Source organism: Accipiter gentilis, chromosome 16 (genome assembly GCF_929443795.1).
Source record: "Accipiter gentilis chromosome 16, bAccGen1.1, whole genome shotgun sequence".
NCBI classification, from domain to species: Eukaryota; Metazoa; Chordata; class Aves; order Accipitriformes; family Accipitridae; genus Astur; species Astur gentilis.
Window position 1 is genome coordinate 17,308,132 of NC_064895.1, and position 15,179 is coordinate 17,323,310.

Sequence of the window (15,179 nt, forward strand, 5' to 3'; positions counted from 1 at the left end):
AATAACCACATATAAATTGAGTATACATTGTATTGGGTTTGCATGGCAAGATTTTGGTAGTGGGGGGCATACAGGGTTGGCTTCTGTGAGAAGCTACTAGAAGTTTCCCCCATGTCTGATAAAGCCAATACCAGCCGGCTCCAAGATGGACCCACTGCTGGCCAAGGCCGAGCCCATCAGTGACAGTAGTAGTGCCTCTGGGAGAACAGATTTAACAAGGAAAAAAGTTGCAGCGGGCACAGAAACAGAAGCTGGAAAGAGGAGTGAGAACATGTGAGAGCCCCAGCCCTGCAGACCCCCAGGTCAGCGCAGAAGGAGGGGGAGAAGATGCTCCAGGCGCCGGAGCAGAGATTCCCCTGCAGCCCGTGGGGAAGACCCTGGTGAGGCAGGCTGTCCCCCTGCAGCCCAGGGAGCTCCACGGGGGAGCAGATCTCCACCTGCAGCCCGGGGAGGACCCCACGCCGGAGCAGGTGGGTTCCCGAAGGAAGCTGTGACCCTGTGGGAAGCCCGCGCTGGAGCAGGCTCCTGGCAGGACCTGCGGACCCGTGGAGAGAGGAGCCCACGGAGCAGGTTTTCTGGCAGGACTTGTGACCCCGCAGGGGACCCACACTGGAGCAGTCTGTGCCTGAAGGACTGCACACCGTGGAATGGACCCATGCTGGAGCAGTTCATGAAGAACTGCAGCCCGTGGGAAGGGCCCACATTGGAGAAGTTCATGGAGGACTGTCTCCCGTGGGTGGGACCCCACGCTAGAGGAGGGGAAGAGTGTGATGAGCCCTCCCCCTAAGGAGGCTGAAGCAGAAGAAAATAACATGTGATGACCATAAACCCCATCCCCGTCTCCCTGTGCCACTGGGGGGGTTTGGTAGACAAATCCGGGAGTGAAGTTGTGCCCGGGAAGAAGGGACGGGTGGAGGGAAGGTGTTCTGCGATTTGGTTTTATTTCTCATTACCTTACTCTGGTTGATTTGTAATTGAGTTAATTTTCCCCAAGCTGAGTCTGTTTTGCCCGTGATGGTAATTGGTGAATGATCTCTCCTGTCCTTATCTCAACCCGCAAGCTTTTTGTTATATTTTCTCTCCCCTGTCCAGCTCAGGATGGGGGAGTGATAGAATGGCTTTGGTGGAGACCTGGCATCCAGCCAGGGTTAACCCATCACATTATCCTACTCTGTTTTGCTAATGACAGTAATTGGTGAGTGATCTCTCCCTGTCCTTATCTCGACCCACAAGCCCTTTGTTATATTTTCTCTCCCCTGTCCAGCTGAGGAGGGAAGTGATAGAGCAGTTTTAGTGGGCACCTGCCATCCAGCCGGGGTCAACCAGCCACATACATAAAAAATTTCCACTAAGTGTCACGTATCTGGTATTGATAAGCAATACAGGAACCTGGGGTTTGGAAATGACACAGCTGTGCAACAGAGAATTTGTTGGGGTCTCTGCCTTCCACTCCCAGACAGCTTCAGGAAGCAGTCTCTATTTTTAGGTAGAAACGTTGACCAGGTTGTCAGATCTAGCTATGACTGAGCTGGCCATAATGTCAGACTTTATCTTCTGTTTGCACAGCTTAGCGTATCCTATGAAGGTTCAGTCAACATGATAAAATACCCCACTTTGTTCAAACAGCATAGTCATTAGCATGTGCACTAAGCCATCCCCTTTGTTAGCCAACCCCAAAGCACGTAAAGAAAAATGACAGATTAAATTTATCACTATAAGAAGAAATCAAAGCAAGAAAGATTTTGGTGTTTCTGAATGTCATGGTAGTCAGAAAGGTTTAGAGAGGTGTGCTTTTTTTTTTTTTTTCCTATAAAGTATTAGCTGTTATAATTACCTACTGAAAATACTGGTTGTAGTTAAAAACCAGATCTCCTAAGCACTAAGGAAAGATGAGGCTCTGACCCAGTCTTGCTTAAGTCTTCCTGCTGTATGATGGTATGCTCATTCATTCTGGAAACTCAGTACTCCATCTCCACCTAGTGCAACAGAGCATCACTGAGGACAAACATATGAGGGTTTAAGGCACTGAGCTCTTGTGGAGAACAGAACCGTGTCAGCAGATGATTTAACCAAGCTAAAAAAGCGAGCCTGTTCCTGACCATCTGTAGGACTTTTATCTACTCTTCTTTTATATACGTGCCTCATCTTCAGCAAAATGAGCTAGCTGTTTTCAAGTGCAGGCAGTTGCTCAAGAGACTCAAGTTTACTATTTTCTGTGTCTACAAAAGGGGACCACTAGTAAAGGTGTCAAAGAGTGCTGATGAAGACCAAGTTTTAAGTACGAACAAGGGCTGGATGAAAAACTGTTGAAAGTCTTCATGAAATGTACTGTCTGGGTGATCAACTGGTAAATGGACTTTACTCTGTAACTACAATGATGTACATGAGACAAATGATCTTAAAATAAACTATAAAAAACATATAAAGTAATGTAATCTCAGATGACTGCTACCAATGCAGAAAGAGAGCTCAGGGTCAAAACAAATAATCCTACACAAACAGTACCTCAAATGCTCCGTAACAGTTAAATAATCAAATTGAAAAACGTTTTTATGCCACTAGATGAACTTCTGGTGTGTCCGCAACATTTGATACAAGGCATGGCTCTACTCCTCCCTTCCATGTCTCAAAAAATATACTGAGAAAGATGCAAAGATAAATAAAGAAGATGACCAAAGGTTACAGAGAAATAGCTAAGCACACTAGGACTCAACAGTCTGGGAAAGACACAACTAAAACTGAGTTTATTAGAAGTCCATAAAAACAGAGAGGGTGGACAGTGATTTAGTTTTTAATTTTTTTTCTGACATAAGAAGTATGGACATAATTTGAAACAAATGAAAGATGAAAACACATAAATAATGGAGGTGGCTCTACTGATACACAAGTTCATGACAAGTTGGGCATACAGATCAAATCATACAACCTCAAAGGTGAGACAAGTCTCAGGGCTTTACTGAAAACGTGTACTCTCTTTTAAAAATACTAGAATTTAGGAACTTGGAAGTTTTAAAGTAAGAAATGTGGCAGACATGGTGGCCAATGCTACAATAATAAATCCATTTTAAAGGTGGAACACTTCTAGTTTTGTGTTCATTCCCTTCCTTTAGAATCTCTCAGTGTATCATCAATCAGTACGATAAACCAGCAAGGTGTTAGATGTTACTTGCTGTGTGTTGTGCAGTGAAATACAACCCTAGCAAAGCCCTTGCCTTGGCCCCCTTTTTCACTTTCTTCAATTGCTGTGGCTGTTTCAATGTTGCCCTGCCCTTGATTTGCTCTCCGGCTAGAGCATTCTTGTTCGGTACTCACCCGCTGACAGATGAACACAAGTAAAATCTTCAGTTCCTGTGTGGTCTGCTGTCATTCTGTACTTCTGCATAAGCAACACACTCTTTGGGAGAAGAGCTGGCTGGGTGATAACCCACCATCGTTCTCGGGAGCAAAGGGCCCAAGGTTTCACTTAGCATCCCGTTTTGCGGGTAACAGAGGTACCATTACTGTCTGCGTACTGTTTTGTGAAATCTGACCTTGCACAGAGTACCTACCCAGTCTGCTGGATTTTTAAGGGAAAGTAGAGGTAAATAAAACAGATTTGAAAAATTATTGTGTTTTTGCAAGTGTAAGAATTGTTACCCCTATGATGAAGATATCTATTTCTATGGCCATCCTCTCAAAGCATCTTTTCACAGTGCAGAATGTCACAAACACAGAATCATTATACAAGGAAAATATCCAAATCATACGTAGCCACTCCACTCACTGAATTGCACTGGTTTGTTTATAAATACAAAAGTGTCTATTTTGCATATGTTGCAATGACGTACTGTCTCCACTTACGATTTCCAGCAGAGAAAGAAATTGTGAGTTATGATCTTTCTTCCCTAATCTCTGGTTCTCCTTATCCAAAAGAAAGGTGTTATATTTTGCTGCTTTGCTGCATCTACCAGGCAGCAAAAAGCTTGTCAAAGATGCAAACGCTATCAGTGTTTTTTCAGGCAAAGGAGGATTAACAGCCCTAGGAAGCATTGCTCCTGGAGACACAAATGAACTCTTTATTCACCTGCTTTTGGGAGCACAAGCATCTTGAGAGCATGAACTTGTCTTGGGTAAAAAAAACCCACAACCAGTCAGCTCATGCTGTATTCTGAACAGATCCTAACTGCAAATTAAACAAACTGACAAAACTGAACTGTTCAGCGTCTTATTAAGTACTATTAATAATACCAAGGTGAGTTTCTTAACCTTTAAAAACAAATCCAAAACCAACACAATAGCGTTTGCTAGTGTATCTTGGTCACTCCCAGAGCCTCAAATATTATTCTACCATATAGAAGATACTAAAAGGCTGGCACTGGGATACACATATCCTTGTTTTTTTCACCCCCCCCCCACCCCCCCTTAAATTTTATTTTACTTGGAACATACACTAATGTTTTTAGTATATACATGCAAAATGATCAGCCTACGTTTCTTATAGATTAAAGTTTTGAATACAGAATAAAGCAGTAGTCCTGGCTGCAAGGAAAACATTTATCATGGATTTGTAATGCCAGCAAAACAGAAAACGGACAAAAGATCAACACCACTCATTAGAGCTTTATCTACAGCTCAGCTCCAAAGTGACACGAAACACAAACTTTTCATGATCCTGAATGAGAATGGTCAGAAAATCTACCACTGAACTTACTAACCTGAGAACAAAACATGCAGGCAGACCAAAATGCTCCATTGTAAAGTACAGAAATATCTTCTACAGAATAATCCAAGGTTTTCCTGCTGGTGGTACGCCTTGTGGTTTGCCTGTGATTTCCAGTTACATAACCTTTTTTAAAATTTTCCTTTCTTTTCTCTGCAATTCCAATATACTTTGTTTTACTAGTCTGGGGCTCTTGGGACTACTAACATAAGAGACCAGAATTAAAGCAATATAGCTGAATGATATAAAGTTGAATTCGATATGTATGTCAGATACATGGATGAGATAGCCTTCTGTAAAACACTGAAGGACAGCTGGGACCAGCAAGTACAAAAAGTAAGTTAACAATCTGAATTAAAGCATTGTTAAAAATCTTGTTAGGAATCTTATGTAAGCAGGGAGGTAAGGTTAACATGTGAACAATTTGCACAGTCAGTAAAAGCTGATAAAACAAAGCAGATCCCAAGTCAAAGACGGTTCTAGTAAGAGTCAGTTTTGGTTCCACAAATGTCACCACCCATTTCTAAATCCTGAAGCCTAGGAAAGAATTCGGTAATACAAATTTGTAATGAAATAGCTACTTCAAGCTTTTAATCCACTCTTCTTCCTTCCTTATGATTTAGGCTGACATTTAGGAAAAAGGAGAATTTTAGAAATTACTGTCTCAGTAATACTCGGTTTGTTACTATATTGCATAATGAAGGGGCTGGCCATCCTGAATAGCAGAAAGCTCAGATAAGTGTTATTACTGAGGCACAGAGCAACTGTACCTGAATTGGATCCCTCTGTTGCCAAATTTTGACTGAATATTACCGGTGTTAATGGAATCCTCCACCAGTGTATGCACTGTAGGCATGGTACAACCAGCTAAATGACCTATGAACTGCAACTGCTGCAATAGAATAGTTTTTGTGTTCTTCTTCTGGGTTTTGTTTTTTTTTGAGGAGGGAAGGCTATGGGGGACCCAATGCCTACAAGAAGGGTGTCAAGATGATGGAGTTAGGCTCTTCACTGTGTGCACGGTGGGAGGATGAGAGACAACCGGCAGAAGCTGAAATGAGACAAGTTCAAACAAGAGGACAAACATAAAAAGCTTTTCAACATGGGGAGAGTCAAGCAGTGGGACATCATCCTTTGAGGTTTTGAAGACCTGACGGAATACAGTCCTGAGCAACCAGCTCCAACAATAAAAGAACCCTGCCTCGAGCAGGAGGTTAGATTAGGTTACCTCTAGAGATTGCTTCCAACCTGTATTATCCTATGGATCTTATCATGTGTAATGTTTCTGTACATTATTACATCAAAATTAGATCTGAAGACAAGATTAGGCAAAAGATTTACAGATTAATTCCTATAAACACATGGAAACATCAAACCCTTCTGGTACTGCAGTATAATAAAGAGACACTCCCCTTGTTAAAAAAAACTCTGAAAACAATCAGAAATACTTTGCCTTATTAAGAAAGATAGATGTTTAGAAATAAATATAGCTATGTAATTTTTCAGGACTCAGGAAAAATATAAGTAAAATACTTTGAAAGTGCCTTCACAAAAACTATCAACAAGTCTTTAGGGTTTGAGATGGGGCTTCCCAAATTGTGTGGAAAAATACCTCAAAGACTAGAACTGTCTGCAAGCACACAAAAGTTCAGCTTGTTCTTATGAATAAACACCACTAAGGAGAAACACGAATTTCAGAAAAAGGGGCTGAAGAAAAAATATTTATCTGTCTAAAAGGAGGAGAGAAGAGAGACTATGATAAATGCAAAATATTTTATTTCTTGCAAACAAAAGCTGTGGTAACAACATTGCACAATATCAAATTTTAAGGTTTTGAAATTCTCTGAAATTATTCTTCATTGTGATTTTTTTTTTGCTCCATATATCTTTATAATTGTATTTTTACATTAGTTTTACATTATGACAAGAGTAAGTTACCTACAGAAATTAAGACAAATTGTATATAACCTGCCAGCTTACTAATGTTTCATTTATATGTCACAGAGTGTAATCATTTAACACTTTGATCTGAAAAGGATTATGAGATTCAATGCTTTCCTAGTCATATAACAGAATGATACGGTCCACACCAATATTTATTTAAAATTATTAGAAGTATATGGGAATTCACTGTAAGTGTGCTATTTGTATTTTCTACAAAACATAGGCAATAACTAACTTTGTTACTTCACTAGAACAACAATTTCTCCCTTTTGTGTTAGATCTCCAGCAAAAAGGCAGACAAATCGACAAATTCAACATTTTCAGATCCAATGCTGAATAGCCTGGAGGGCAGTAGTAAAAGTCCTGAGTGCAGGATGAGTCCCTCGATGAGACATCAAGAGGGACCCAGCCTCCGCATTGAACCCTGCTTCTTTAAGTTGTTTTGCTATTTCCTCCACATCCCAGCCTCCTTCTCCCTGGTTAGCCAGTAAGTGGTCAATAAGGCGAGGATAGAAGGCAGTGGATACGCACTTCACCACTAACTTGGCATTGAGGAGCAAGGAAAGTATTTCAGCATCGCAACTGGAATCATCAACCTATGAAGAAAGAAAAATCCAAAGTAATTAAAAATTAATTACCAGATGCATCCATCAACCAGAACATGTCGTGACTGTTCTAACTGCACAGCGTGACCTTGAAAGTGAGATGAGTATTCTGTGTGGATTAACAACAGGGATACACACTTTGCATATGTCACAGTATGTAAAGGTATGTCTTTAACAGTCTCTTTCACATGAATATTAATACGTGACCTGCACAAAGTTAAGGAATAAGGATGCTTAACAACCTGGCTAGGATTACATGAACAGCTTTATAGACTTTTCACAGGTTCTCAGCCTCAGTGCAGAATGGACCACACCATTTACCTCCATCTCAAGAATGACACCCTGAGGAAGGTCAGAGCAGAGTATATTAAATTTTGGTCACTTTATATCAATATAATGTATTACATTCCACATATTAATGATAGACAACATTGGCAGACTCAACCAGATTTTCCAGAGTTTCAGCACTCACAGCAAGGGTGAGATTTTCAGAAGAACACAACTTTTTAAAAGACTGGGAGCACAGAGCTGCTACCTCTGTGAGGCACCCTGTGTACTTCAGAAAAATGTGGTTACTTGACACATGAGAGCAGACACTCTCCTGAAAATCGTGTCTACAGCTTTATAAATAACACTATAGAATACTTTACATTCTATTTCATTTACAGTTGAGATGTCTTTCCTGTAATGCAGTGTTGTTTTAATCATCTTAGGTGGATTACCACTTCAAAAGTCCAATAAAACAAATAAATATAACAAAAAAAAAAAGGCCAAAGGAAGGGTAGACAATAGTCAAGTTTTCAATGACTGCATCTTAAAAGTTACAAATAAACTAATCAAATTATGCTACGTTTACAAAACAATCTCTCAGTTTAAAAACAAAACTGTCTGGTTAGCCTCTGTTTCATTTTCTGTACCAGCAAGTAATAAAGACCCTGTGATCCCGTGATTTGGTACCCTCGAAGACCAGTTCAGCCGCTACGCAGAACGTGACTACTGTATACCGAGAGATTTGGCACTGACACTTGACAATTGAAATTAAGCAATTTTTAATCTAATTAGTATGACAAAATTTTAACCCTGATTCTTTTCAGGACAGCATTTAAAATTTCCTTGTCTCCCTGTTCTAGTTCAAGCTAAAACAGTGCAGAGCTTTGCTTTCTCATGTCCGTGTGCAATGGGCTGCATCCACTCCTTGCCCCACCGTTGTCACCATGAACACACTGCAACAGGCACTTCTTGCTTATAGCCCAATTCTCTGTCCCACAAAGTTTCCACACTCATTTCTTAGTAACATGTAACTGTGAATTTAGAGTTGTGGTGTGATTATTTTTTAATTTTATTTTACTTTTTTGTCCCAGAAAGATTGAACAGAAGTATGCTCTATTAGTCCAGAAAACCAAATGTACTGGTAAAAATTCTTACCTACTCAGATACAAACACTGCGAGAGATCATCCACACCATTTAACATGGACCATCTGCTGTGGGAGACTACTCTCCCCAGTTTCCCTATACAGGTAGTCAAACCAGAAACAGGATCCTCAAAGCATAAATTGGAACAAGTAACATAATTTTCTCTTGAATGCATGGAATTCCAAGACTCCCAACGTTTGGCATCTTATTTGGAGGAATCAATATTACATTTGCATGTAGGGGTGACGTGCGGAAACAGACTCCACAATCAGTGAGATTGTAAAGTAGGTATGTTCATTCAGCACTGGGCAGCACAGGGGGGCAGTCCCACCAAAGTCGTGCGCGCCTGACTCAGCAGTTCGCTTCAAATTTATGCAATCAAGTGTTACGTATACACAGAGTTTCACAATATGCCTATACGTATGCATGACCTATTCCCTCTTCATATTAAAATTAGCTTCAAGAAGTCATTTCCACAGTCTCCTCTCAACTGCGCTTGTGCAGTGCCTCCTTATGGTGGTCATCTGGTCGTCACAGAGATGAAGATGGACGGCTCCTCTTCATCACCGCTAGTAACCTCTTTTCTTGTGCAGGCTCAGTGGTTTCTTGGTATTCAGCCAAGCTGCAAGGCCAGTCTTGGCTGGTTCTTGGGGCCAGCTCTTGCTTCTTATCCGGAACTGTCTCTGCCTCACTGGCTGGTTCTTGGGGCCAGTTCTTCTTATTAAGGACTGTCTCTGCCTCAGCTAATTTCAACAATGTAAGTGCTAAACATCATCTTTCATGCCCCTTTATTATATCCACTGAGATTCTTTAGACTCCCCTTGTCTCAGAGGAACATGGAGAGTTCATGAGGAACTACCAGGTAGCTCCTTGCATGGAAGAGGATGAGAAATCTGCAACTAGCTTCATGAGAAAGAACTTCCTTTGAAGTAACAACAAATTCTTTAGAAGAAAGATCTTTATTGTATCTAAATAGTTTTAGAGTAATGAATATAAGTTCCGCTTCTGTGTAAGAGCTGAAAAGCTGGCATGATGACTGAAAGCATGTATGTGATAAGCAACAGCAATGGAATAACTTGTTGCTTTACTTTGGAGAAGTTGCGCTCCACACGACATAAAATATAATTAAAAAAGGAAAAAGACAAAACATGAAATATTGTAGCATGAAAAGCTATTACACCTCTTTCTATTACCTTCAATTTACCACTAATAACACAGGATCATTACTTTCAATTTACAATTTACACTTCCTTTGGAACTTCAGAAGCTTTCCAGAAAAACAGAATGTCTTTATCATGTTAACCAGGAAGGGAGTTTGCTGTTTCACCCTCATGCTACTTCTTCCATTACTTCATTAGGTATTTGTGGTTTTCTTTCTACTGGAATCCCCAAAATAAACTTGATTTCCTCCAAGTCTTCAACATTTTCACACTATGCATTATTACAAAGCTAATGCAACAGTGCATAGCAGTTTTACGTCCAGCTTACAAAACAGTTCTAAGAACTGTAGGGATGTCCAGTCTTTAGGCTGTCCAATCTTTAAGTCTTTAATTAGTTAATAATTCCTTTAAATTGTCATATTTTAATTACTGACATGTTTTCCCGTTGAAGACAGGTTGATGATTAAATAAAATTCCTAGTGTTGGCATCTTATAGCATACCACGCAGCATACTGAGCCATTATCCAAACAGCTCTCATCTTTTCTGAAATGGAAGGCCGGAGGGATATTCTGCCTCACCTCTGAGCTCTGTGTGCTCTACTCTTGACCTGTATGTAGGATGCAACTTTACACACGGCTTCAGTGTTTGATTTTATGAACATAAAACGCAAACAGTAATTACAGTAATGAGATTAACAGAAGATAGGAGGTTTGGTTTAAATTAGTTTTTTAGGCTATTATTCAGTTAACGGAAGGTCCTATAGATTAGTGTGATTTCATATACCAAAAACCTACAAATTTGAGAAGGCCAAGTCTGAAAGTGAAAGATCTTTTCTAGCATAAAACTATTGAGCTATACACCTGAGCTATACTATGGGGATGAAGATGCCCGCATAAAACACAGAAGCAGAGCAACCTATCTGTACTCAGGCATAAATGAGATCATTGTGTCTTTACACATAACAAAAGAGCGCACAAAAGACTCTTGGTTGTGTCTGTCAGCTCATCCTCAAGCTCAAATAGCCCAGGAGGTTTAAACTGATTAACATTTCCCATTTTCTGACTTCAAAGCTGTCTGAAGATCTGGTCAGAAAGAGGGAACCTTTGTAATGTAATTGTCTCCAGGCAACTAGATGGAGACACAAGATGGCAACCAGACCCTGTGAAGGCATTTCCCGCAGCTAAGGCCACTGTCTGTTCTGCAACACTTCGGTCAATCGAAGTGGAGTCTGACAGGTGTGGGAAGAACAGAGATGCCAGGGTTTAAGGAAACATCTGTATAAAAATAGGCAGCTGTGAAAACTAGATTAACTATTTAGCAGTTTTGCAACTACAGATCATGTCAACGTTTTGGGTATCAGTTGCATATAAAGAGACAGTCACAGTCATTAGTTTAAATAAAAACAAATGCACACACGGAAATTCCTTACCGACAACTATTCAGATTGTCAATGAATTAATGTATATTTAAAACCCTTAATTAAGATAGCTGATACACTGAGCAGCGATGCTTAGATAAAACTGTAAGATTTTAAAAAAATAAATCAATTTAAATGTACCTTAAAACTACATATATTTAAAATTAATTTTAAATTAGAACATGCATTAAAGCAAAGAATTACTACAATGACATAAAAGGTAAACACACAGAGTATATATTTAAAAGTAAAAATACACCACAGAGTATAATATGGTGTCTGTGCAAGGAATGACTCAGCAAAACTAGGACTCCCCAAACTAGGATAGAGGCAGCTTAAAGGGTATAAAGCAGATAGCAACATCATTAGAGTACAAAGCAATTGATTAAACAAATTCTCTCATTAAAAAAAGAATTATGAAGCATCAAATGAACCTAGTAGGATCAAGTTGAGAGTAAATAAAAAAATATAGTTGGTTTTTTACACTGTTGAACCCTTTGCAAATGATACTGCAGAATATAAAAGCTCATCCAAGTTTAAGGACAAACTGGACAAAACTGAGAAAGAAAACCACTGGCAGTTACTTAGTTAGCAAATATATAAAGCTGAAAAATAACTGGAAGTTGGGAGAGTAGTATCTCAAAAAGAGCCTATACATTTGCCCTATCCTTACTGTTCACTACACTTGTAATTCTCCCATCCATTGGAGCCAGGATACTGTTTCAGATGGACTTTTGATCCTCAAAATTTTACCTTTTGAAAAATATTAATTCAAAACAATCTTCAGGGTTATTTTTGTTTACCAATGATTTCAATCATATTTAAAATGTTTAAATTAGCACAGACTGCCTGCAAGTACATACTTCTGGCATACATACCAAATACTGGGCTACAGTAGACACAGACTCTCGAAATGCACTACGTTTTCTTTTTCAAAATCACTCTTTTGACAAGTTTAACCACGAGAGTAAAACCCGAATAAGACAATTACTAAAAAGCAACCTCACCATCCCAGTGTTAAAAAGCTGCTGCTTCTCAGAAGACAGCAGAGGTAGGATCTTATTGATGAGTCATTCCCGATCTGCCTGCACATGCAGAGAGCCCTTGCTATCTCAAGATCCTAACTAAGCCTTAGAACACTGGTTCCAGCAAAGTTTATCGCTGATCCCAGAAACACCGTTCCAGTGAAACGGGATGCAGCTGACTGCAGTTTAAGCAAGTCTCAGAGGTGCAGGTATCTTCTGCAAGTTAACACACAACCGTTTTCCATATTGTATAAACCTGTGAATAAACTATAAACCACAATAGTGACACACTCAGAGTACATACGGTGGAGAAAAATCATTATGCCTATCTAGACTTCCATGCTAAGGGTGCTGAATTTTTCATTAGTGTAGTATCTGTTACTTCTGGAAGGCTTAACTAGGAGCAGCTTTACTTTTTCATATCCATCTCTCCTTCAGTAGGATTTGACAGTACAGATTTAGTGTGGTGCTCACACACAATGCGCACGTGTACAAGTAAAAGAACTAATGGGGATAATTGCGCTAAGGAGAGGAACTCCTGACTTTTTTTTCCTTGACTTACATACCTATTTAGGTATTGGCTGAAATCTGCTTTCAAGATGTAGGCATTCAAGTGGTATCTCTGATGACTAGCTCGCTCCTTTAGACTGTGATGATCAACATCCTTCCCTGCTAGAGACATACATATTCATCTAGAAAGTGAGACAGCACAGAAACAGAACTGCAACAGATGCACTCGTTTCCGATGAAGCAGTGCTACAGCACTCTGCTTCAAAGAGGGCTTGTGCATTTTATCAAATGTCTCTTAAATGCAGAATTTATAAACGGATCTGCATCTCCAGATGGAAAACCACATCTCAGCAAGGTTTCTGCCAACAGAAGTGAGGACCCACTCGCACTCTGTCTCCACAGGTCCTAAACAATTTCTGCACATCTTCAGCAAGATGAGGAGGAGCCTTATCCCAGACTACTAAGTGCTGCTCGTAGGGAGTAGGGGGTGGTGTTCAAGCAGTTTCCCTGTACAACCTGTATTCACCCCTACGCTAACTGCTGTATTTCTGAATCAGAATGACAGTTTGTGTCTTACACCGAACTCGGTGCTGTCAGTGCATAACTATTAAGCATGCCTGCCTGGGGCTTTGCCATCAGCACACGGATGTTCCAAACTGCAAATGGGCTCAGGCTTGAGGCACCCAGCCCTACCAAGGCAGCAGGTGCCCTGGGCATGCAGAGCCAGGCAGCCTGCAAAATTTTTAAGAAAGCTTGTGTGTGAAATAGGTGGGTGAAGATCAGCTTTGCCACAGGTGGCAGCTCTTCTCAGGAGGAGCTCCTCCTCAGAGGAGGAATTTGAGACATCTAGAAGGCTTTACTGATAAACCACGGAGGCCTCCACAAATTCATGCGACCATGAATGCAAGAATTTTGTGGATCTGCTCCCCAAGACCAAGGGCACGTATCAGCATCCAGTATTTTTTCTGGTTGCTAATACAGCCTACATGGACATTGTACCTATACTTGCTATGATGCAGTGTACTTGGGGCCGGGGGATGGGGAGGGGAATAAAAAAAAACAAAACAAAAAAAAACAAACCCCAAAAAACCTCTCTCCTGTACTGAGAGTTTCAGAAAAGTAAGAGCAGGTCAGGCATTACCTTTTGCCTAAGGGGCAAGTCAGGGTCTGCACAGTTCCTCATCAGCATTGTTTATGCAGGTGTCTAGAGGTTCTGGTATTAGCAATAGGCAATATTTCATCCATAACTTATGCATTTATAAAATCCATGCATTATGAAACATGGATACTAATGGAAAATTAAGAGCTGATGATGATGTAATAGCAGAAAAGAACTGAACCTGTTATTTCCCAGAGCTAATATTAGCTCTTCACTACTACTGGAGGTAAATGCTTTTCATTTTACTCCTCATTGGAGTCTATAGCTACAGGACAAATAAATAAGGGGAGAAGAGATAGAGATATATATTTAAAAAAAAAAAAAAGACAAAAAACAACTAGAAAAATAAATTAGAGAAAAATATTTTACCATAATCACCATTAGCTTATATACACATAATTTGCCAAGATTTCTTTTAAAGGTAGGCCACATCAAGCGACTAATCGTAAATGGCATATGACACTGGAGAACACTGGAAATTCCATCATTTCACACATTCTTTGATTTTTCATATTACATTTTTCAATAAATCATGCTGCAAAGGTAGTCTCAGTACTTCATCAAAAGTATAGCATACAAATGGAGCTAAGGTTTTATTTTAGATTAACTAAAATCATTTTCTAGTTCTAGTTTCTATTAAAGCCTTGGTTGGAGAAGTATTTGCACTGATTATATTAACTCCCATTTATTAGCTGTTTCAACAGTATAACTACCAACAAGTAACAGAATATTTAATTGTTCTGTCAGAAGTATAAAACCCAGTCTTAATCTTTGAAAGATATCCAAGTGAACATAAAACACTGAAACCCTTCCCCAAAAAAATCTGACTCTTAAGGGCAAAATCTGAGCCCTATTGTCAGTAATAGCCTTATTTAGGTAAACTGTTTTTAAAAATTATTCACACACCACACAACACAGAGGAGGAATAGTTATTTCTGTTATCCAAAAAAGACAAGTGGCAGTTTATAAAAAGATACACAATAAAAAGAGAGGTCTGCAATTTCAAAAAAGCTTACACAAAGTCTTGGTTGTTTTATTACAGGCAAAAGCTATACAATTCCTAGTATCAGCACTTCAGCATCATCCTTAACTGTAAACATCCATAAAGCTGTCAGCAACATACAACAAATAGGTAACTAATACATCGTATCAGCAAGCAAGTGCTGTATTTTTCTCACAGCCATGTTTGTGAGCTGCGTTAGCACTATGTCAGGGAATCAATAGCTATGATTTCCCTTTGCCAGA

At 39.7% G+C, this 15,179-nt stretch overlaps 1 protein-coding gene across 1 annotated transcript in view; it reads right to left on the minus strand.

The window, feature by feature from the left end:
• Positions 1 to 6,457: 6,457 nt before the first annotated feature.
• NBAS (NBAS subunit of NRZ tethering complex) overlaps positions 6,458 to 15,179 on the minus strand; it is a 189,434-nt gene continuing 180,712 nt past the window's right edge. The window contains exon 52 of the mRNA XM_049818661.1: positions 6,458 to 7,239. Coding sequence (XP_049674618.1) covers positions 6,964 to 7,239 — 276 coding nt within the window. The 3' untranslated portion in view covers positions 6,458 to 6,963. The remainder of the gene's footprint in view (positions 7,240 to 15,179) is intronic.